Raw genomic sequence first — 22,131 nt, 5'->3', positions numbered from 1 at the left:
TGTTTCAAAACTGAAGATGTGGCTCCTGGCAGGAGTATGGCAAAAAGACAGAGGGAATAAGGAAGTATGGGGTGCTGACCCAAACCACAGTGAACAATAGGTAACAGGGATTCACAGCTACCACAAGGTCACATTTTCAACACCTCATCTTACCTGTCCACAGCTTGTAAAATTTCAGCAGATAGAAAGAAAATAAAAAACGTGCGAGTGTTCAAACCAAGCGTCATTGTCCCCAATCTAGCACTTACATCCAGCACAACCTAACCTCCAAGCCAGACGTCACGACAAAGCCATGACAGACATGAGGCAACTTGCAGTTCTCCAAGTCCCAAATGAGCTTCCTCAGTTTGAGAACAAAAGGGAAGGTCCCCATCTTAGAATCTGAAAGTGTACTTTCTTTATGGTTGAGCACTGCCCTCCTCTCCGTGCCCAGCAAACATTTCAGTAATTATTCCAAGAACAAACCATCCTCCAAAACGCAGCCCACCACTTCAATGACCAGAAAGCATTAATAATTGGTTTTATTTACAAGGAGAAAAAAAAAAAAATCCAAGCAAGACTGAAAGCATGGGGACCGGGGCAGGGGGTTGTGTTTGTTTTAAAGCAACTACTTGCATCTGCGGGATCAGCCACATTATCCCCGCAACACTGGGAACGCTCACAAAGACCAGAAATGCCCCCTTCTCAAAGGGGCAGTTTAAATGCTGCAGAAACTGGGTCAGCAACAGGCCACAGAAATACCTAAGCAGGCAGCAGGCACCTTGTGTGTTGTAGGCAGCAGGCTTGCAGCAAAGGACTCGAATAAAAGACAGAACACACCAAGACAGAAATCAGACAATAGCTATTGAAGAAAGGCAGTTAATAGCAACAAAGCACATAAAGCACGGGTCAAGGAGTCGGTCAAGTACAGGCCCTTCAACTCTCTACCCTCTCCCAGTTGCCAGGGATCAAGATTTAGACACAAACCAGTGATGCACATGGCACACAGCACTAGCAGGCAGGCACAAAAACCAAGCAAGGCACATTAAATCCACAAAACAAGAAACTGCAAAACTTATTCAACAATATTACATGGCTGTTTACTTTGAGGGCAGTGCAGTGCTCCTTGTTCCAATCTCATTTAAAAAAAACCCAAGAATTACACAATTTATGCTTATATATGGTTAGCAAAATCATCATCTGTCTTCAGGTCTTTACGGTTTGTACATTTATTGATGTCTTTACTGCAGACTTTAGTTTTAAAACGCTGACCCACAACTTCAGTTGATAGGACAATGTAATTCAGCACAAAAAATATATATGTAGGCAAAATGTAAAAGGTGACCTACATTACCAGTAGCAAGGTCTGACTTGCTGATTGCTTTGTACCCTATGTAACAGCTGACATCGAATGAGTGTGCAGCAGGACCGCTGCACACTTCTGCCAGCCACAGTGGGGAGAAGTGTGCAGAAGTGTGATTTGGTTTTGCATGGACCCTTAAAATCATTCTACATAAATGGAGGTGATGGTTACACAAGGTGCAAGCAGTTTCGAGCCAGTCACTCCCTCCTTCCTCTCATTTCACTTCCCTTTTGCTGTTGTGTAGCTTTCCTTTCATCACTAGATTGCAATCTGCTGTTGTCCTTTATCAGTTTTGCCTATCACTTGAAATAAGCAAGCTTTCATTTTTCCATTCTTACCAATATCTTTGTTCAGAATGCATTTAATAGGGGCATTTATTTCTTTTCTTTTTCCTATTCACAACCTTTAATCATTTTTTCCTCTTGTTACCATACTTCCCCCCTGCCTCTCTGACAATTACACCTCGTCCTTCCCCTGCTGCCAAATTCTAGCCCAGACAGGTTCAGCATCGCATCTGAGTGGTTTCCGACACTGCACTAGACAAGATGTCTCACCAGCATCACGTGCGACTTGCCAGCTGCCCAGCCTCTCTCTCCCCAGCCCAGCGACCACACATGGATGGCAGCGTTCTGTTTCACTAGGGTTTTGCCTTAACCCACATGCTGCTCTGAGCTTCAGTAAGAGGCAGCAGCAGGCTGAAGAGGAGCACCTGTGCATCTGCAGTTCCCCAAGGAAGGTCTGGTGGTTGCAGAGATGCCCTATGCTTCTGCAGCGAAGTCCTGCGGTACCCAAGGTGCAGACTGTCAACCACAGCCTCTGCCCCACAACAAAACCGACTGAGGCCAAGTCTCTCGTACAAAAACCTGAGCAGAGAGGGCAGACCAGGATCACTCTGCAAGTCAGAAATGCTGGGAGTTTGAAAAAGCTGCTAAAACTTCACCTGTCACCTTGCCCCGGGGCTGGGGGGGCCATGAGAACTCCCTCACCCTGGGTCCCAAAATTAGGAAAACTGTCATTTCCCCTCCCTCTGAAGGGCTGGAGAAAACAGGCTGCTCCCCAAGAAGCTAAAGCAAAGCAGCTAAATTAAACTCTTTGACCATCTTCTGGTAAAACCTCTTTCTCTCTCACTGCAGAAGGAGCTGGAGATGACCACCCTTCCAACATTTAAAGTTCTGTCCCAAAATTACTCCTCCACCACTGCCCAGGGAGGTGGTGGGCATGGAACCTGCCTCTGACTGAGGGCCAGCTACAGGTCATGGGGCATATGAACCTTGCCTAGCTGCTGTCCTTACTGCTCTTTTGTTGCTTTGAAACACATTTTATCATGATTGGTGCAGTCTGACCACCACCATACCCTCTATGTTGACCTGCTTCCAAACAACAGATGCACAACACACAGATGCCATGATGGCACTGTAAGCATATGGCATACCGCACAACTCTTATTATGGGGCAACAACACAGCAAAACAGTCTCATGGCCTCAGTAACACTACTGGTTTTCCCACTTAGCCACTACCTGGCTGTCACCTCCTTCTCCACAGATGCACAATCTGTCAGCCTCTGGCTCTCCATCAGGGGGTGGGGGTTCACATCAACCTCTTCAGAGAGAGTTGTGCTGCATCAAGGGTCCAGTGAGCCCAGAGGGGATAAAATGAGGGGAAAAAATGGCACTCAGTGCAACCTTGCAGTGTAGTTTGCTGCAAAACAAACACCGTTGAGTATCCAGACAGACAGTAGGCACTTAATGAGGAGAAAGAAAACCACTCCTCCTCCTCCCATGTACCACAGCAAAACCCCACTGCCTCTCCACCCAGAGGTTTAGTATCAAGACACCAGCATAACCATGGTGCTGGGCAGTACTCGTTAACACCAACAGCATCACTACACCAAAACCCCTGGGATCTGCAGCTAATTTATGGTGCTGGAGCTGACCTGCTACAGCATTACTTCAGCCAGGAGCTGGTGCTCGGTGCCCACAGGTGTCCAGCCCTGCAGGTGGTGACAGTCACTTGCTAATAACTTTGCTAGAGTCCTAAGGTAAAAACACAAGCCTTTTATATTTCAATTTCAAATGCTTCTAATAATCCTGTTAGACTACTGCTACTTTTCAAGTACAGCGCAAACAACTTCATGAAGTAATTTCTGCAGTAACTCCTACAAAGGCAACCAAATCTTTCTGGATGGCATCTAGTATCTACAACCCTGAAATTTCATGCAAAGTACATCTTCATACTCTAAGCGGTGCCTCAGTAGCAGCAGTCACAAAAGCGTAATTAAATTTTAATATTACAGCTTTTATTTTCTATCAAACATAACCAACTTTTTTTAATGAATCACTGCAATTTATCCTCAAAGAAAATAAAACTACCGTATTGTCAGATAATTCAGTAAAAATCGACCAGTTTGGCTTTTTATCCTACAACTCTCCCAGGATTCGGCTCTGTTGTTCAACAACTTCTAACACTACGATGTATGTGAAGATGGGCTTCAAACAAGAGTGGAATGTACCCATAGTTGCCACCTGTTTATAAAAACATCCAGCTGTAACAGATGAGTAATTAACAGCTTTTACCTATTCCCACCAAAAAAACACTTGAAAACATGGTGCACTTTGCTCTGGCATTTTGGCACAGAGCAGCAAGGCGGTCCAAGAGCCTTAAAAAACAACACACGTGCATTTTCGATTGCTCATAGAAACTGCACCTCTCATTCAAGCACACTACAGCGGTGGAGTTAAATGGCAGTACAATGTACAGGAACCTTAAGACCTTGAAAACCACACAAAGCATCCTCCTCACAAATAATACAAAACGAAGCATAGCATCAGTGCTAAACACATCACACAGACTGCTGGCTCAGAGTCAACAAAGTCTCCAAAGTCCCTCTTTGTTCCAAGCATATTCCCAACAGCAGCACAACAAATATGGACCAGTGTCCTAAATACCAAGAGATGGCATTTACACTACAATGACTGCTGAACCCATTTCTGTTCTCACTGGTAAGAAACAAATACCTTCAGTTGAAGGACTGCAAAGTTGCCTGATCCCACCAAACCCACATGCTGCCTATGGAGAAACTCTTCGGAAGTGCTCACGGGAGAAAGAGCACCAGCAGGAAGCAGTATGTCAAGTGGCCTTCTTTTTTGGCTTAATTTTGATAACCAGAAATCACAAAAATAATTGAAACAGCTTCAGAGGAAAGGTCAAGACCTCGCTATGCCAACAAGCTTAAAAAAACCCCAACATTATTAACATTTGGATCCACTGCTTGCCAAGCACTGTCAGCTCTGAAAGAAGTATGCAGGAGTTGATGGCAGCACTTGCAGTGACTCAAAGCCAGACTCTCTATAACAATCCTGTTTTAAACCCTCTCTTAGGACCCACAGAAGCTTTTTAAGCATATACCACTCACACAGGTGACCAAAAGCCCTCCAGTGAACCAGGAGGGGAAAGAGGGCTGAAAGAACATGGCAGCATTTAGGGGGCACAGAGAAAAACAAAGAACAGTGAAACAATAGAGATGATTAACTTTCCACTAGATCATGTATCATCATTCACACACATGGGAAATTCCCACTCAGAATATAAACATATATGTGCTACCAACAAGGCAGACAGTAGCAGAAAATAAGCAGATTACAATCTGGTCATTTACCTCTATCTGCTTTGAAAGCTGAGACAGCCTATTTAATTAAGTTAACTTTTTTTTTTTTGAGACAGGTGCAAAGATATGGGACAATGGAATTATGCTTCAGTCTCTCAGAAAATAACCAAGTCCCAGAGAGAAACATTAAAACAATGAAGAGCAATTAAAAAAATTTGGAAATTAATATGTAATGATTTACATATGCAAAAGAAATAGTGAGAATGTATGCCGAAAGTTTTGACTTAAGGTCTGTTTTGTACACAGATACAACAAATATCCTGAGTTGTCCTTGTCTAATTATATTTCCATTGGCTTTCTAAAAGTTACCAAGAAAAAAACCAACAAATGGCCTTATTTGTACACCACTTTGGGGGCAGGTGGTGGAAAGGAAGGTAAGGTGACTATTAACATAGCCAGCTTTGCCCCCTATCTTCGTTATCTCAGGTGGCAGCCTGGATATAAGACAGAAGGGTGGACTCCTGAGAGGACAAGCAGACACCTAAATTACTCATTCTGACTATGTGTTTCTATTTGATTAAAGCAAACTCTTTCACAAATATAAAGCAAATATTTGCAGTGAGTACTTCGAACTCTGCAAAAGAGTTAATACACACTGTCGTCACACACAAGTGTAATATTTGATAGACTTTTCCTCTCCCTGAAGTGGGCAGGACTATTTTGTTCTGATGAAGAGGGAGTTAGTCATTCTGTAATAACCACCACAAAGAAAAAGTCTCCTCCCGAAGAGGAGAAAGTAGACAGAAAATTATGTTTAAGACAATGTAACTAAGATGTTTTTTAAAAACTTAGGCTTGAATTTATAACCAAGACTGAATTAAAAGTGGTACAGATGAGCTATTTGCTTTGTTTTCCTGTCCATGTTTTTACTTATGTTACTATGTTAAATGTCAAAATTACTGAAAAGGCTCCTTCACCTACTTGCCTACAAGTCATGCGCTCAGAGCCACCGCCAGGGCGGGAGCACAGCTTTCCGAGCACACATTTCCCAGTCAAATAAAAACACGTGAGGCATTATAAGCTAGGTTTGTGTTACCTTTGAGTCTCTAGGAAGATGAGAGACAGGTAACAGCACTGCCTATAACACTTTATTACACCGCATCAGAAAGATTTCAGGTAAATTTATACTCATCTTATTAAAAAAAAAAAAAATCAAGCCAGCATGCTGGGGTTGATGATTCAGAAGTGGACTGTCTGAAAGTTCCTGAAAGTGAGTAAGCTGCTTTGTTTTGTTCTATTTTTGTCATAATTTACCAACCTCAACAACAGTAAAACTATGAAGCTAAATGCTTATAGGATGTCAATTTTCAGATTGCTGACATTGGTCTACTATTCCAGATTTCTAGTGTTTAAGTTTATAATGGTAAAATTTAAATTACTACAAATTAAGCCCTCTTAAGGGCAACTAAGAAAGAGTTACTAGGGAAGTAAAAATCATTTATTAATAATAAATGTATAGAGATAAAGCTAAATCTTTCATGGTCCGCTGCCCACAAATCAGAAGGATTAGCCTGAGATTAACACACATCTAAAATTCATTATTAGTGTATTAAAATGTAAAAGTAGAAGCATAAGAAGAGAGTTCCTAGTCTGAACTACTTACATTATAGAAGCAGCATGTATGGGCTAAGGGCACACTGAGTTTACAATGATTTACAAGGACAAACATGACATAGCAGCTGTTTGCTTTTGGGTTGGTGTGTCCCCTCCTCCCTTGTCTCTAAACATACAAAATGTGTCCTAACATTCCCTTCTTCAAAACAAGACAGATTAAGTTTAACAAGAAAAATGCCATGTTCCAGAGCAGACCTGCAGAGCGCTTGCAGCATTAGGCTGCTTGACATTGACCTGACCCTCCCCATGTGTTTGCTGAATGACTCTATCAGCAGCCTGTGCCACCACAAGATCTGTCTCTGCTCCTACATGGCTCTGCAGCCAGTACTGAAACAAACACAGAATGGCAAGTAAGACACTGCATGCCTTGTCCCATCAGCTCAGATCACGACTGTCCTAACTCTGAAGACTGTGCATTCTAGGCAGACTCTGTCCCAAAACACAGGCTACAGAGTTTACCAAGAGACTGAATAAATGTAAACCATGCACCACAAATGTTGTACGTGTGTGCACTTGCCTTCAACCTTCCATAGTGGCAAGCTGTGTGATTCACGACACCATCCACCCAAACCCCATCAACTGCCTCCAAGGCTATCCATCACACTGATGTAAATGCTTTATCCTCCTCCTACCCAACAGCCATTGATTTGATACTGCATTGCTCCCAACACATGACAAGATGCTCTCCCTCTCAGCCCCACATTTTTGGGGATTAACCTACTCATCTATCTCACCAACAGTGAACAGAGCAGCAGATTTATCTGGGCTTCTCCCCAGCTCCTCCTGCACTGCAGTAGGTAAGGGAGCAGAGAGTCAGCCGTGGCATGAAAACCACCACACAACCACCCACCCCAACACAAGTGGGAGAGGGGACAGAAGGACCAAGGAAGGAGCGGTAAGATGCCACGAGGTCCAGACCGAGACAGGGGAAGGCCTCCCTGGGAGCAGTGCAACAAAGATACTGTCCTGCGAGCGAGTCATGTTGCCACACACAGCTCCAGTGGTGGGTCCAGCACAGCAAGAGGAAGAGACCAAGGGAGCACTTTCATGCACTTTTTCAGCTGACACTGCCACAGAAAGCTACAGGGAAACGGATCAGAGAATGCTCACAAGTAAATATTAACCTGGCAAAAATAAAACAAGGAAGTGCTTTTCATCCACAGGAGCTTTCTGATACTTGCAAAAGGGCTGCAAAAGGCAGGGGACAGCACTGGGGCAACTGAGAGGGCAAGGCAGCCTCTTCCTCTTGAAGTACAGAAACTACAACCATTTCAGATATGGCCCAGACAGAAACTAAAAAGAAATAAGAGATGCCATAAAAAGATACACAAGAGATCTGCAGAAGAGACAGAAAGCTCAAAAAGTAGGAAAAGAAAGTGAAGAAATTAACAGAAGAAAAGAAAGATACAGAACACTAAAATGTAAAGCACAGTTTATCTGTCCATTTAAAACAGGTCATTACACATGAGAAAGTTTATTCCAATTGCACATATCCACAAACACAGCTTCTTCACATACACTAATCCCTGTGCAAACAATAACCTCACAGCCCTAGCTGGGAAGAGACTGTCACTGCCTGCTATTTTAACCAGTATAGAAACTGAGGTGAAGACAGACTGTCGTGGCTTTTCAAGGCAGTGTGAACCATATGAAAGCACAAGTGACAATTCTCAACCACCACACCAAGATTGTCTTCATTTCTCAAAGTCAAATTTTCACCTGTAGTTGAGAAAGTCCATTTCAGGTCAGCGTACAAGCCAACGTACAGATACAACAGTCACTGATCTGACCACGGCCATCTTCCAGCCCAAGAGGGCTCACAACAGTGAGGGAAATACACACATACCAGCAGCGTTTTTTCAAGGTAAGCAGACAAGATTTCGATGACCGGTGGGATTGCAACAGCAAATCAAAGAGTAATTAAATCTGGCCACACATCACCTTTAAAATATTTCAGTTAAGGTCCATTAGGACCTACACTGAGGACAGAAGTTTGACAGCTCTTTACAAAATGCAGCAGGGCTGTCTCATTTGTAACTCCAGATCCTAGAAAGCCATAGCGTTAGCTCCTCAGTCTGGTGCAAAACAGAGTACAGAGTACAGCTGGCCTAGGCCACTGCTCTCATTTCAGAAAAGTCTGAAAGCGACTTAGAAGCAAATAAATAAATGTATAGCTGATTCATTTGCTAGCACACAGCACTGGCATGGAATGTCCCAGGAGAAAAAAAACAAAACAAAACAGGTTTTTTGCTCCCTCTATCAGCAGACAAGCAACCCAATTTTGCAAAAAGCACAGTATTTTGGAAGAAGCGATGCGCACGATGGCACAGCTGTCCCTAACAACATTTAATACAAAGTTCAGCAGGTCAAAGTTCATTGGGGAATAAATTGCAACATACAAAGCAGAGATAAAAGATTAAAGCAGCATGAGTTCAGCCTGCCACCCTGGCTGTGCCTGGCAGAAGTGTAAGGAAGGAAAGAGTAACACTGATAGGTCCTTTCAAAACAATCTGTTTCTTCATCTGTGAGATTCCCCCAACTTTGTTGACCTTCTAGCAATTTTCTTTAGTAAGTTTTTTTTTATTCTAGCTTCAAATTATCCTCTGTGTTCTCCACAGGTGCTTCTTTAGGGATTTTTCCCCAAGCATAACAGGTAGGTGTGTGCATCTCATTTCCACTCCCTTTCTAAGGATTATATAAAGTAAATTTCATTTACTCTAGACATCTAGTAAAACTTTAAATTAGTAGTCCCTTGGTGATTTGGTGACATTGTAAAGTAGGATACAACAGCAGTGACTTATCAATTAAAAACAAAGATTAACCGATATCAAAGCAGTTTTTGATGCAACCCAGTAAAAACACCTATTCTGTGCATACTGTAGAAATGCAAGTGCATTAATGGTGAGTAAAAAGCTTTTTCCCAAGAAATGAAGGTTTTTTTCTTTTTTAATACACACAGATTTCTGCTTTTGTGAAAAAATTAAAAACTCTTAAAAATAAAAGCAACTTCAGCTATTACAAGTTAGGACCAAGCATATATCCTAGGAAAAGTCTACATTTAATTTTTCCAAGTACTTTTGGGGAGTAAATTTAATGACAATCTAAATGATTAGTGGTACTTGATATGATTAAGTTGAAAATACTGGCTTAGGATGGTTCCTTTCAAACAGTTTAAGAACTCATTGACACACTCAGAATGAAAAGCTGAAAAGTAGTTTTAAAACACTTTCTCAACGGATACTCAGTTTGACATTAATAAATATGTTTAAATAGTAAACACAACATAAAGCAACGGGGGGGTTTAAGATTCTGACATTTCTCTGGCACAAAATCAATTTTTATTCTTTTCAGTAAGAAAAAGCAAAAGAAAAAAAATCCAGTTGATCCTAACCTATTTTTTAATCGTTCTTTTCTTGGCTCAGCCACACCACCCAAGCTCGTTATCTAGTACAGAGGCATACCACCAGTCCTATGCCATTATTTTCCAAGGACTGTCATCAATTGTGGCACTAAGACTACACAGACTTTTCTGAAGGATGAGTCACCTCTGAAGTGTCTTAACGGTCCATCCACAGCACCAGACTCATCAATCTCTAGACTGGAGATAAGATGAAATTGTGGCCAGTGAGAAATTGCCACGTACAGCCTTGCAACCTGAAGAAGGCTCATTCTCCCCAACCACTCTGAATTTTTCCTGAAGCAAGTGTTATAACTACATCTCTTAACTACCCACTAAACCTCCCCCCCTCTCCCAGTAATTTTGCAATCCATGCACCTTAAGTGTTTTGTCTCTAGCAGTTGATACCTATTTGCTCAAAGCAGAATATGTCTTGTCACAGGTAAAGGCTGGAAAACGTACTCTTACTCACTAATTACATTAGTAATTAGTGTTACCAATCTTAGTATTGTATGGCTTTCTTGTGGACCACTAATGCACATCACATACTAAGAGTACATGCTCCACATCTTGAGTACAGCTGTTTATTCTGGTGCAAATGTTCCTTAACATGTCAGCGGAGTAACTGGATCCTCAAAGGCCTTTCTTCAGAAGTCCTCAAAACCATGGATTAAGAATGTCATACATGTGAAAATTTATTGGGTTTTTTGGTAGTCCAATGTCTGCTTCCTTTAAGTGGAAAGTTAAAAATGTTGATGGTATCACCTGTGCACATCACTTAACAGTACTGTCCCTTTATCTGTGACAGACTTCTGCACTTGACTCATTCTCCTGCTTTAGCAAAAGCGTAATGAAAAAGCAAGCACCTAAATCTTAAAAATTAGTTACTGCCAGCTGTGGAAAGTGAACAATCACCAACATGAAGGAAAAAACTCAAAAAACTTTGTCAACACCTGTCATTGACTCTTTAACAAAACTTCCTGAATAGAAGTTGTTCTGGAAGGCATTCTTTTTACTACTGACTTTCAAATGTAAGAAACTTTTTTTAGGAAACTGGAGGCTTTTTTAATAGGCTACCCTAAATACATGGGGCTTTAATTCTATCAGGCTGTGGCCTGAAGCAGTGCATCCAGCAACTCAAGTATCTACTGTCCAGTATTTCTTATTTCAGAGTCTGATCCAAAGAGACACGAAACAGCAGAAAGCAACCTGTGGCAGCATCCAGCAATCAGAAAGGCAGGAATCATAGTCTGGAAATTAAGGAGTTGCTAATTACCTTTTTCTCACTCAGGGCAGCTACAAACCCATGGACTCCAAATCAACCATTTACAAAAAATTGCTATTTTGACAATGCCTTTTTACCTCCATGCAAACTTCAGTATTTGTTAAAGCTAAACCTAAGGCAGAAATAATGAGACGACATCCATCCCCCCTGTGCTCTTAACACAAAAACAACAGCAAACAAAGAAGCCCACCCCAAATGGAAGATCCTGTGATGCACATGCACAGGAAGTCAGTTAACAGATTGTTAATACTTGGGGTTTTTTTCATTAAAAGAAGTAGTTTAGCGAGCTCTCAAGAGAGCTCATTAACCCAGAATTAAAATCTGAATAAAACAGAGTTTTGGGAAGAGACCTTCTCCTTTATGCCCCAAGATGCTGAACTCTCTCTACTTTCTTCAGCTCTGGGGAAAATTTTGAATTCTCTAACTCCATTAACTTCTGTTCATATCGCTACTTTGAGGTGCTTTGCTTCTAGAGGCTTCACATCAAATTTTGGTAGCTCTAGCTGATTTCCCTAGGGCACGCTGGCAGATGATGTGATGGAGATGCTGCAAGCTCTCAGGTTTTGCTGCTACAGGAAAAGGAAATCCCCATGATTTCACCATATAGTAATATAAACCAAGGGAATTAAAGTTAATCTGAAAAGAAACTAAAATTCTAGTCTAACATATCACTGTTAGGTCTTCATAAAGTCTACATTATAACATTCCTTCAGTATACAGAGCACACACAAATCAGTGTTTATACACAGCAAACCAAAACAGTTTAGAAGATGCACACAAACCAGTGTCTCTTTAGGCAAGTTTTCTGAAGCATTTCAGTATGACAAGAGAAGGATGTTTGCGTCCACACAAGTGAACCTTATAAACTTTACTTTCAGAAAACAAGTTCATTTTTGAAAATGAGTAAATACTAGAAAATATATTTAAGCACCTGGATGACAAAAAAAAAAAGTCATACCACTTTTTCCTATTTCCTGAGTCTCAAGAACCATTTATCTTTCAATAATATTTTTATTACTGCCATAGTAGCCAGTTACTCCATCCACCTCCAGAGAAACAGGCAGCAGGTTTTTTTTTCCCTAAACTACATCCCTCTGCCTACTAACAAAAGAATCTCAGAATCACCTTAAGCACAGCATTTGAGATTGCTGTCTTCTGACTACCTCTCAATAAAGAGAGCATACTTAGGCACACAGTGAAAATTTTGCTTCAAAACCGTAGTAGGCCCCAGCTGAAAACTAGAAAGTTGTATTTGTGCAGCAAAAATGCCATCTTTCAATAGTTTACCCCTCTTTTCTCAAGGGGAGGAAGGAAAAAAGGAAAAAACCACAAACCTATGCAAATAGGAATTGGGGGTGTAGGTAAGCACAAACCATCAGCACCAGCTGTCAGTCAGCTCTCCCATCCTGTTTCTATACCATCTTTGTCATTCCCACAGAAACCCTAACGTGATGCTGGGATCAGTCAAGGCAGCTCCCGATGCAACAGAAAGAGGGGGGAAAAGCTGGACAAGACAGCGTTGCAGTACAGGACAGATTCATCATAACCATCCCCTTCCCACCCCAGGCTTACTCCTTCTGCCAACTCCCAGCAAGGCTTGTGTTTTATCAGATCTATTCGCTCTCAAACTCAAGCTAAGGACAAAGATGGGAGATAAATGAGAAAAGTATTTCTGGCTAACTGTAGTCATCGGAGCATGGTGGTGTTACACACGTTTATTTTAAGTCTTGTGATCTTTCTGGCTGGCATAGCACCGAAAGCTGTACCCACATTAACACATACCAAAGGAAGGAAGCGTTTCACTGGTAGATGTCCAAGCATTTAAATCTGGACGCTCAGAGGAAACAAAATGAGTATTTAAAAAATAATCTGTGATGCTATTTACCCAACCCTTCAAAACAGAGGAGGCCTGATGTTAACAGAAACAGCAGAGTTGAGGCTACAGTTCTCAAGAGCTTTATTATTTAGCTGATTTCAAGAAATAAGGCAGGATATTTATTGTTCCATAGCAACACACTAATAAGCCTTTGGCTTTAAATCTTCTTTATCTCCCTCCCCACCCTGGTAGACATTAACACTCCAAGACTCCTTACGTCTGAACATTTTGGAAGGGAAAATTGTCCTCTTGTTTAAAGAAATTAATTACAAAATATACAATAAAGCAGAATTAATAAACCCAGAATTTTTAGTGTAAAAGCGATGAAAAGAAAATCCAGCTCAGAGATAGAATAAAGAGATGAAAGAGGGCATTTCAGTCTTGAATATGCTGCAGACCATTTTCTGGATTTGCTAACAAACTAATATTAGTTGAAAAAAATCATAAGCCACAAGTAATGAAAATCTATTTAATATACAGCAGGAAAAAAACCATTTGTAGTAGTCTGCCCAATTACACTTCAGTACTTCCTAAAGCAAAAACCAAAACGAGCTTCAATTTTCTTGTTTTCATTTGAGTTTTGCTTACCTTTGCTCTTGTGGGTGCTCTTCCACATCCTCCTCTGAATCAGCCTGACAAACAGAGAAAATGCTATGTAAGAATCCCAGAATTGTAACAGGGTGCACTGGACATATGTACCATTTTAACTCCTCCAAAGATGGACTCTCATGTGACTTGCTTGCAAGCAAACTCAGAAATCTAAAATTCCTACAGCAATTTCTTTACAATTCAAGTAATGATGATGGTCATCCCATCTGAAGTTTCAGTTCATTTTGCCAAGATAAATGGTGACTTAACATGGCTACTCCATTTTTTTTTCTCCAAATGTTGATTGAACAGAATCATTTACCATTTATACAAATGCATTCATACAAAATTCTGCTCACATACATGATTGCAACCTAAAACCATCAGCTGTCCTCAAAACTATATGAAGATTAGTTCTTCCACCTTCAAATTATCTGTCCCCATCAGTAAAATTAATTAGTCAGTACCTGAGAAAATATGATGCAGAAGTCCTTGAAATTCAGATCATGTGGTAACACCAAAAGCAAAGGCAAGTTACCATGTTCCAATGGCATGGTGAGATCCCAAACTCAGACCATACCCGTGATCAGCAGCATGTACAGAAACACGAGAGAGTAAAGGCTTTAAACACAACAGCTTAGCTCAGCTGCTGGACTAAGGTAATTTTCGAGACATGCAGTTAACAAACTGTGGCAGCTTGCAGTTCACAACTAACCACTCTGAGCTGTCTACAGAAATGAACTCAAGTGTTGGTTCAATGAGCTCCCTGCAGGAAATCCACTTAAAACAAGCAGGTAGCTGCTTGAACTGGACAAGATCTCCAGGAAAGCTTTAGGTACAACTCAAAATGGAGCATGTTACAGCCATCCCACCAACGCTGATGAAATAAGGGACAACTTTAGGAAGATTAACATTTTTCAGGAAGAGGTCACAGTTATCCTGCCAGGAACAGCTGGTAAGTTTTCCCAGCTACTGCTTTTGCAGATGAAGGTTCCACAAGACATGAGCTACGGACCTTAGCAATGAAAAGACAGGAAAAAAAAACCCCTACCATTTTTAAAATTAAAAGTGTGCACCTTCCACCACCCCTCCTACACGTTTCCCATGTAAGTGCATCATGGAACAGGCCCCAAGTCACCAGCTTTGACTTTAGCTCCTATTTTCACTACATACTGGAAAATTAAAAAAAAAAAAAAAAAAAAAAAATCACCTGCACAAACACTGAACATCCCTCTACAGGCTTCAGATGCTTATGCAGACCAGGCAGCCCTACTCTAATCTACTGAATGGAATAGAAAGCAGGATTTCTAAAGACCTGAGCGTCATGAAGGGGGTAAAAAACAATAATCACACTAAGGCAGCAAATATGGTTAATATTATTATTAACAAACAACATTATTATGGCTAAAATAATCACCTTATGGCTAATATTTTTACAGATCTTGACAAAAGCTACTAGATGCATCTAAATTTCAATCTTTTGCCACAAGCAGCTCATCCAACAGAAACAGCACAGCCTTCACCATAGCATAAGCAAATCTGTAACGAGACTGACAGGGAAGTACAAGTTAATTTGAGGACTTGACGATCTTTCTGTACGCCTGCCCTTAAAGGGAGGTTGGAGACACTGTGATAATTGTCCAGGATCTGTAGCACATCACACAGCTCTTCAGCACAGACCATCTACCTAGAAGTTCTATCACCTCACAAAAACCTGTCCATCTCTAACAACCAAGGAAAGCCTGGCTGTTAGACACTACCCATACGGCACAATACAAACCCATCATCTGTTTTCCAGCCTCTCCAAGCTCTTTTTGTACTTCCAGGACCTCAGTACAATACCAAGCAGAATACCAAGAATTAGAGGACTCCTCATCCATCTCCTCCAGAAACAGCTTCTCTGCCACAACAGGCTGGCAAGCTACCCTCATTTTAAACAGCTTAAACTCCTCCTTTAAATGGCATAACATCTGCCAGGCATCACCTGGGACTGTGTCATTACACCCTTACCACTAGCTGTCTTACCACTTCTCAAGCAACAATGAAGAAAACCTTCCTAACCTACAGTGCAGCCACAGCATAAATTGTGCAAGAAAAAAAATTTTTTAAATCACCCTCAACTGAGCATGCACACAGAGCCCCATGTCCAGCTTTCTCCTCTGTATGTCACAGGCTACATGCATACTTACACTGAGGATTTAAAAATAAGCCAAACACTACCATATTGCCAGACAAGGACTAAGAACTACACGGGGATGGGAGGAAGGGAATGACTCCTGAAGTCAAAACGCAGGTCCCAGCAGCCTATCCACAACAGGAAAAAAAATCCCCTTCCTCTAAACCTCATACTGGGCAGGTGCTTATCTTGTGCTAGAAAGCCCCCAAAAGCACCTCTCATGTCACACAAGTCATGAGAGCCTGGGCTGACAGCTTCTGCATAATCTGCATGGCCAACCAGCCCCAAGTCCTATCAGCACCATCCAGAAGCTCAGCTGGGAGGTTGGAGGAGCCTTTTAACAGCCCGAAGAGGAACACAGTTCCCACACAAGTGTCTCTGGCTTTCACACAAATTGTGAGCCTTCAGACAACCCTGCTTTGAAGTAGGTGACTCTACATTCAATTTGTGCATAGCTGATGGGATGCGCCTCAGTTAATAACATAATGCAGTGCTGTGTATCTCGGATACGTAAGAACAAGGTCTTCATCAGCTTTAGAAACCAGCAGAACAATTAACCTTATTAGCCCCTGAGCTGCACTGAAGAACAGGAACTGAAGATGAGTTGCTACTACCTGGGAAAAGAAAACAATAATAATCTTCCAGACTCGAGGAGAACCCTTATAAAGAGAAAGTCAAGGCAGCAGCTCTGTATTTGCCCAGTGTCCATAACAGACTTCAATACAATAAGTATCGTGGCATTTTTCTCCTTCTCCAAATTCAAGCACCTGAAACAGTGTAACAGTAAAGTGAAATAAGCAGTCACTGTAATCGCCTATTTATCTGCAAGCAAACTGAAACACACACAAGGCGTTCTTCTAATGAAACATCTCGCTCCTCTCCTACACAACATGCAGGAACAGTAGAAAAGCCATCACATCAGACAGACACAGCATTGTCACCATAAAAAAGTTTGGTATATGTTGCCTTTGATAACTTACTGTCATTTTCAATCGTGATAACAAGACCTACAACGTAACCTTCATTAATTCACTTCTGAGTAGTTCCTCCCTCAAAACGCAAGGGGCTGAAAGCGCTGAACACCCTGCTCTGCAGGTACGCAGCCTGCCTGCCCCTGCCTTCAGAGGCTCACAGTAATCACCAAAGCAGTTTCTGACAGACAAAAAACACGCAACTGTGACATTCCAATACCTCTTTTAAATGGCATTTGTGGTTCTCCTTTCATACACTCCTGGCTGTGGAGATAGCAGGCCTGATACCCTTATTGTGCTTTCCCTTGGGTTCTTTCCTCTCCTTTTCAGCAAAAAAACAAAACAAAAACTAACCACCTTTCAGCTTTGCACTGAAGTGCTCCAACATGGCTGTTTATATTTGGAAGGTTTTCTGCTTTTAAGGGTGAAGGGCTTAGGCATCAAGACCTACACAAAGGAGCTTTTCTCCCAAGCATTTTAGTAAAGTAAGTATTAACAAGTTACAAACAAACAAGCAAAACCACAAAATTATAAGGAGTCTGCATAAAAACCACAACTGCTCTAATCAAGCCTCTTGCACTGGCGATTTTCCATGTCAAAATCCCACTGGTTTTCCATGCATCTCCCAACCATCAGGACAGGCAAGACTTTACATTTTTCCACACTGAGACAAATGATGGGAAAAAGACAAAAAAAATCAGACACCTGCCCCAGGGAAATCTGCTATAAAAAGGAGGTCAAGGGCAAGGAGGAAGAGAAGAGCAAGGCAGGAGCTCCACAGCTATCCCACACTTCACGCCACCTTCGATAAGAAAGAGGAACTGGGCACAAGGGAATACGGATACCATATCCAATCGGGAAACTCGGCCTGTCTTAAAAGCAAAAAGGGAACCCAGGAAGAAACATTAAAATGCCGGAGGAAGCTGCAAACCAGTAGAAGACTGTCAGCACACTAGACACAGCCAGCTCCTCCTCATCGCCAGCACGCAAGCCCACACACACCCTCACCAACTGCAATGCTCCGGGCACCCTTCAGGCTCGGCTGCGGTGCAAGAGCAGTAGGTAAGCCACCCCCAAAAGCTCTGCAGGCTTCAGAGGAAGCCAAAATCAAAAGATTACAAGCACAAGGGCAACAAAAAAAAAAAAGAAAAAGAAAAAGCACAAATACATGTAAGGGGGAAGCTGGGAGGGGGCACACGAGAAGCACAAACAATGAAAGGGAAGCAAGAGGAAACAGAAGGTAGAACGACCAACCGGGGTGGAGGCGTGGGGGCCCTGGGCGGCTGCGCTCCAGCATGCAAATTCATGCAGTTCACGTAGACAAAGCGATGCTGTGAAAGGCCTAGAAAGCAACTACAAATATTAAAATGCTGTTTCCCCTCCCTCGCCTCTTCACACGATGTCTTTATTCAGAACTTGCTCTTGGAACAAAAGCACACGTGGGCAACATGATGGCTGAATGGGCTACTGACCCGTCCAACTTTCATCCTCAAATCCTGCAGGCAGCAAAGAATGCTCAAAACTGCTCTGTCACAGGCAGCTGATGATGCATGGGAAATAAGATAATAGTGCAAAGCCACAACAGAAAGGGAAAAACATCCATCAGACAGCATTGGCAACCTGCCAGAAACAGCCAAGAGGGCTGGGCAGACAGGGCAACCTAATCCGTATCCCTGCTCAAAGCTTGCAACACGCAGGCAGGAAGGAAGGTGCTTTGGGAGAGGAGCATGCATGGTTCCTTCCCTTGATTTTTTACTTCTGCATGTGAAAGTCCTTGCTCTGCCCGGCTGCATTCTCACCCTCCCTCCTCCAAAAGGGAACAGGAAGAACCAGCTCGAGGGAACCAGGTCACTTCCCATTCCCAAAGTCGTCTTTGAGACCTATCTTTAAACATGAATGAAGCAACCCTTGGCTATTCCCTATCAAACCATGTTTACTATCCACTCAAAAGCAAGGAAATTCTTCCTCTTACTAGATCATCATCACATCACCACTGCTGTGGTACACAAAGACTGGGTAACAACCCTCTGGGAGAGTCTACGTGAGAAAGTCTGTTCTTACAAGGAAGACAACATGGACAACCTCACTATGAGGAGTCAGACTTTTTTTTTTTAGTGGAGCGTGGAGACTGATAAGCAATAAACCACTTGCAGTTTAAGCATCCCTCTAACAAAGGGTAGTCAGATGTTAGCAGATAAAGTGGTTTTCCAAATCTCTGGAGCTGATGCTGGCACCTCCATCGATAGCCCTCATCAACCCAGAATGGTCACCCAAGCAGGGCGACGATGACAAATTGCCTTCAGGACCTTGCAGACGCTGCAAGGAATCACAGCAGGATGAGTAACCCTCAGCTCCTCGGGTGCTCAGAGAAGAGCCATGACCAGCCATTACAGAGCAGTGTCACTGCTCCATGGAAGCTGTGCTGGAACGGTCCCTTGCTGCATCCGCAGGGACTGAGAAAGACGTCCTTTCCTTCTCCCCCTGACAACTGGAAAAGGCAGCTTCAAATCTGGCCACAGGCCCCAAGCCCGGGAGGTGTTTGGTAAAGCCCAAGCCCGCAAGGGAACAAATTCAGGTGCTAAGGTTGGGCCTGGAACCAAGCTTCGGTCTTAAAACCTTTTTGAGGAAGCCAGGACCTTCTGCTTCAGCTTGAGCAGTCACTGACTTGTCAGATGCTGCTGCGGTCCCCAAGCTCAGAAGGGAAAGCCATGCAAAAGAGCCAAGCACCACTACTGCTCAGAGTTCATCTGGCTTTTAACGTTCACCTTTTATTTCAGTGAGCCTATCACGATTTACACTTCTCGCTCTGTCACAACTGAAACCAGAAGACCTGTATTCTTTCCTGCATACCTAACGCTGCATATACAGAAACGACAGAGGAGCAGCAGCCTCAGCTTCACCTTTCCCTGCTGCAAGGACTCCACAAGACCATACCTTCAACCACACCAAGTTCAGTGGCCATTCTTGCCTGGTTTTCCTTCAGCCATGCTACAGTTTATTTTTATGAGGATGCTCAAGAACAAAGTGTTTTCCAAGAGGACCTAATCTCAGGAAGTAAACATCACGTCATCATCACTGAATTGCAGCTTTGCTAGGAGAAGCAACTATAAATGACTGCATTACATGATTCTACATCCAATGCATCTTAACATCTTCAAGGCAAAGAATGCACAAGCGAAAGGGCAAGTTCCTTACGGCATCCCTGGGCAGAGACTCTGCACCATCCCTTAGTTACTACCAGACCCGCACCAGGCAAATACTGAATAGCTTCATTTTTAAAAAAATTTTTTGTATATACAACAGATAATATTTTCACAATACCATGATACAAAATGCTAGGCTCTGGTAAGCTGCATCGATTGTTAGCTAGCTGAGGGAGGAAAGAACACTTCTGCTATTTTTTCCTATGTTAATGGGTATCAATGGCTGAACACTAGGGAATGATATAATGGCTTAAGAGAAATAAATTACCCTCTTTTCCCTCTCACATAAGATGATGTCCCTAAGGTCTGCTTCTTCCCATTTACGAGCCTGGTGCCTTGAAGTCTAGGAAGACCCAGCTCAACATATGGCAGAGTCTGTCAGTGCAAGTTAAACGACTGCCTCAAATGCCATAAACTCCAGACCACCGCTTCCAGCTCCCCTCCCCGCTTACCAGCCCGGCCATGCATTTACCGTACTGGCTCCTCTTGACAATGCAGAATTTAACAAATCTTGTTAGTGCTCAAGAAAAGCAGCTAAGCAAAACAAAAGTGCGCTAGGACGAGAGGAACGACATCAGAAATGATGTGTCATTTGAGGGGAAAAAATGGCTTCACCTGAGCAGGTCTGAGCTATAAATATATGCATATTCGTTATATGCACATTCAGTATTTACCGTGCACAAATACACTCGTGAAAAAAAAAAATATATATATATATAAAAAGGGGGGGGGGGCGGGGGGAGGAAAAAAAGAAAGCCAAAATATCGCATAGTTGTTTGCAGCCCCGGTAGCGGCGAGGCGCTGGGAGGGAGGGGGAAGCCGCGGGGAGGGGGCTGCGGCGTGACAGCGGGCGAGGCCGCTCCCGCCGGCCCCACCGCGGCCCGGCCCGGCCCCACACCCGCCCCCCGAACCCGAACCCAAATCCACCCCCCCGCGGCCCCTCAGGGTCCCGTGATAGCCCCGGGCCGCGGCGCAACCTCGCCCCCCCGCCCGCAACCACCGCCCCCCCGGCGCCCCCTCACCTGGGCGGGCAGCAGGAGCTCCCCCTCCTCGGCCTGCCACAGCTCCACCACGCCGGGGATGGGCTCGATGGCTGCGGGGGCAGAGAAAAAGAGAGACCGCAGATGGGCCGGCGGCGCTCGCAGGGGCCGGGAGGCCGGAGCCCGCGGGCGGCGGCGGCCCGGGGCTCCCCGCGCTGGGGCAGGCCCGCCCCGGCGGGCAGCCCGGCTGACACCGGGTCGCGGCGGGCACCGCGGGGCGCAGGACGGCGGGGGGGAGGGGGGCGATGCGAGCCACGTCCCAGCTCCCTTTGTGTCCCCGGGCTGCCACCGCGGCAGCCGTCCGAGGAACGGCGGCGGGGGCGGCGGCCCCGCTCCCACGCCCGGCGCGGGCAGCAGCGGCGGCGGCGGCGGCGGCACCCCCGCTCCCTCCCTCGCTCCCTCCCTACTCCGACCCGACCCGACCCGACTCGAGCCGAGCCGCGCCGCGCCGCCCTCACCTTGTCCCTGCGCCTCCCCGGGGCGAAAGCAGGGCAGGAGGACGTGGAAGACGCCGAGCAGGAGGTTCATGGCCGCGGCCGCGCGGCAGTAGCCGCCCTGCTGCGGGTAGCGCAGCCCCGCCATGCCGAGCCGCGCCGCGCCGTGCTGCGGCTGGGCGGGCCGGGGCGGGGCGGGGGGGCGGCGCCGCGCTGGCCGACGGCCCCGCCCACCGCCGCCACGCGCGGCTGCGCGCCCCGGGCACGGCCCCGCCCCCCGTCGCGGCCCCGCCCCCGGCACGCCCCGCCCGCTGCCGGCAGCGCCGAGCACATGGCTGGCAGCGAACCCGCCACCCCCCCGCCCCAGACCCAACTCAAGCTCCCCACACCCCGCCGCCAAAGCAGTAGGGAAACGCGGGGGGTGCGTCGCGGAAAAATGATGCGAAATCGGTTTTAATCGCGTGTTTGTGCAGTCGGCGCACGGTTTGCGACGGGACCCTCCCTCCCTTACGCCCATGCGAGATGTCAGCGCGCCGGGGC

The 22,131-nt window shown here is 44.5% G+C and overlaps 1 protein-coding gene across 4 annotated transcripts in view; it reads right to left on the bottom strand.

Moving 5' to 3' along the window:
- TMEM131L (transmembrane 131 like) overlaps window positions 1-21,754 on the bottom strand; it is an 82,170-nt gene extending 60,416 nt beyond the window's left edge. For all 4 annotated transcript variants that reach the window (XM_074905648.1, XM_074905651.1, XM_074905650.1 and 1 more), the window contains exons 1-3: window positions 21,616-21,754; window positions 21,140-21,210; window positions 13,768-13,811 (exon numbers count right to left, since the gene is read on the bottom strand). In XM_074905648.1, the coding sequence (XP_074761749.1) occupies window positions 13,768-13,811; window positions 21,140-21,210; window positions 21,616-21,739 (239 nt within the window). In that variant the 5' untranslated portion in view covers window positions 21,740-21,754. The remainder of the gene's footprint in view (window positions 1-13,767; window positions 13,812-21,139; window positions 21,211-21,615) is intronic.
- Window positions 21,755-22,131: the final 377 nt, after the last annotated feature.

Source organism: Athene noctua, chromosome 4 (genome assembly GCF_965140245.1).
Source record: "Athene noctua chromosome 4, bAthNoc1.hap1.1, whole genome shotgun sequence".
NCBI classification, from domain to species: Eukaryota; Metazoa; Chordata; class Aves; order Strigiformes; family Strigidae; genus Athene; species Athene noctua.
The sequence above is the reverse complement of the archived record's forward strand: the minus strand, read 5'-3'. Positions and strand labels throughout refer to the sequence as shown.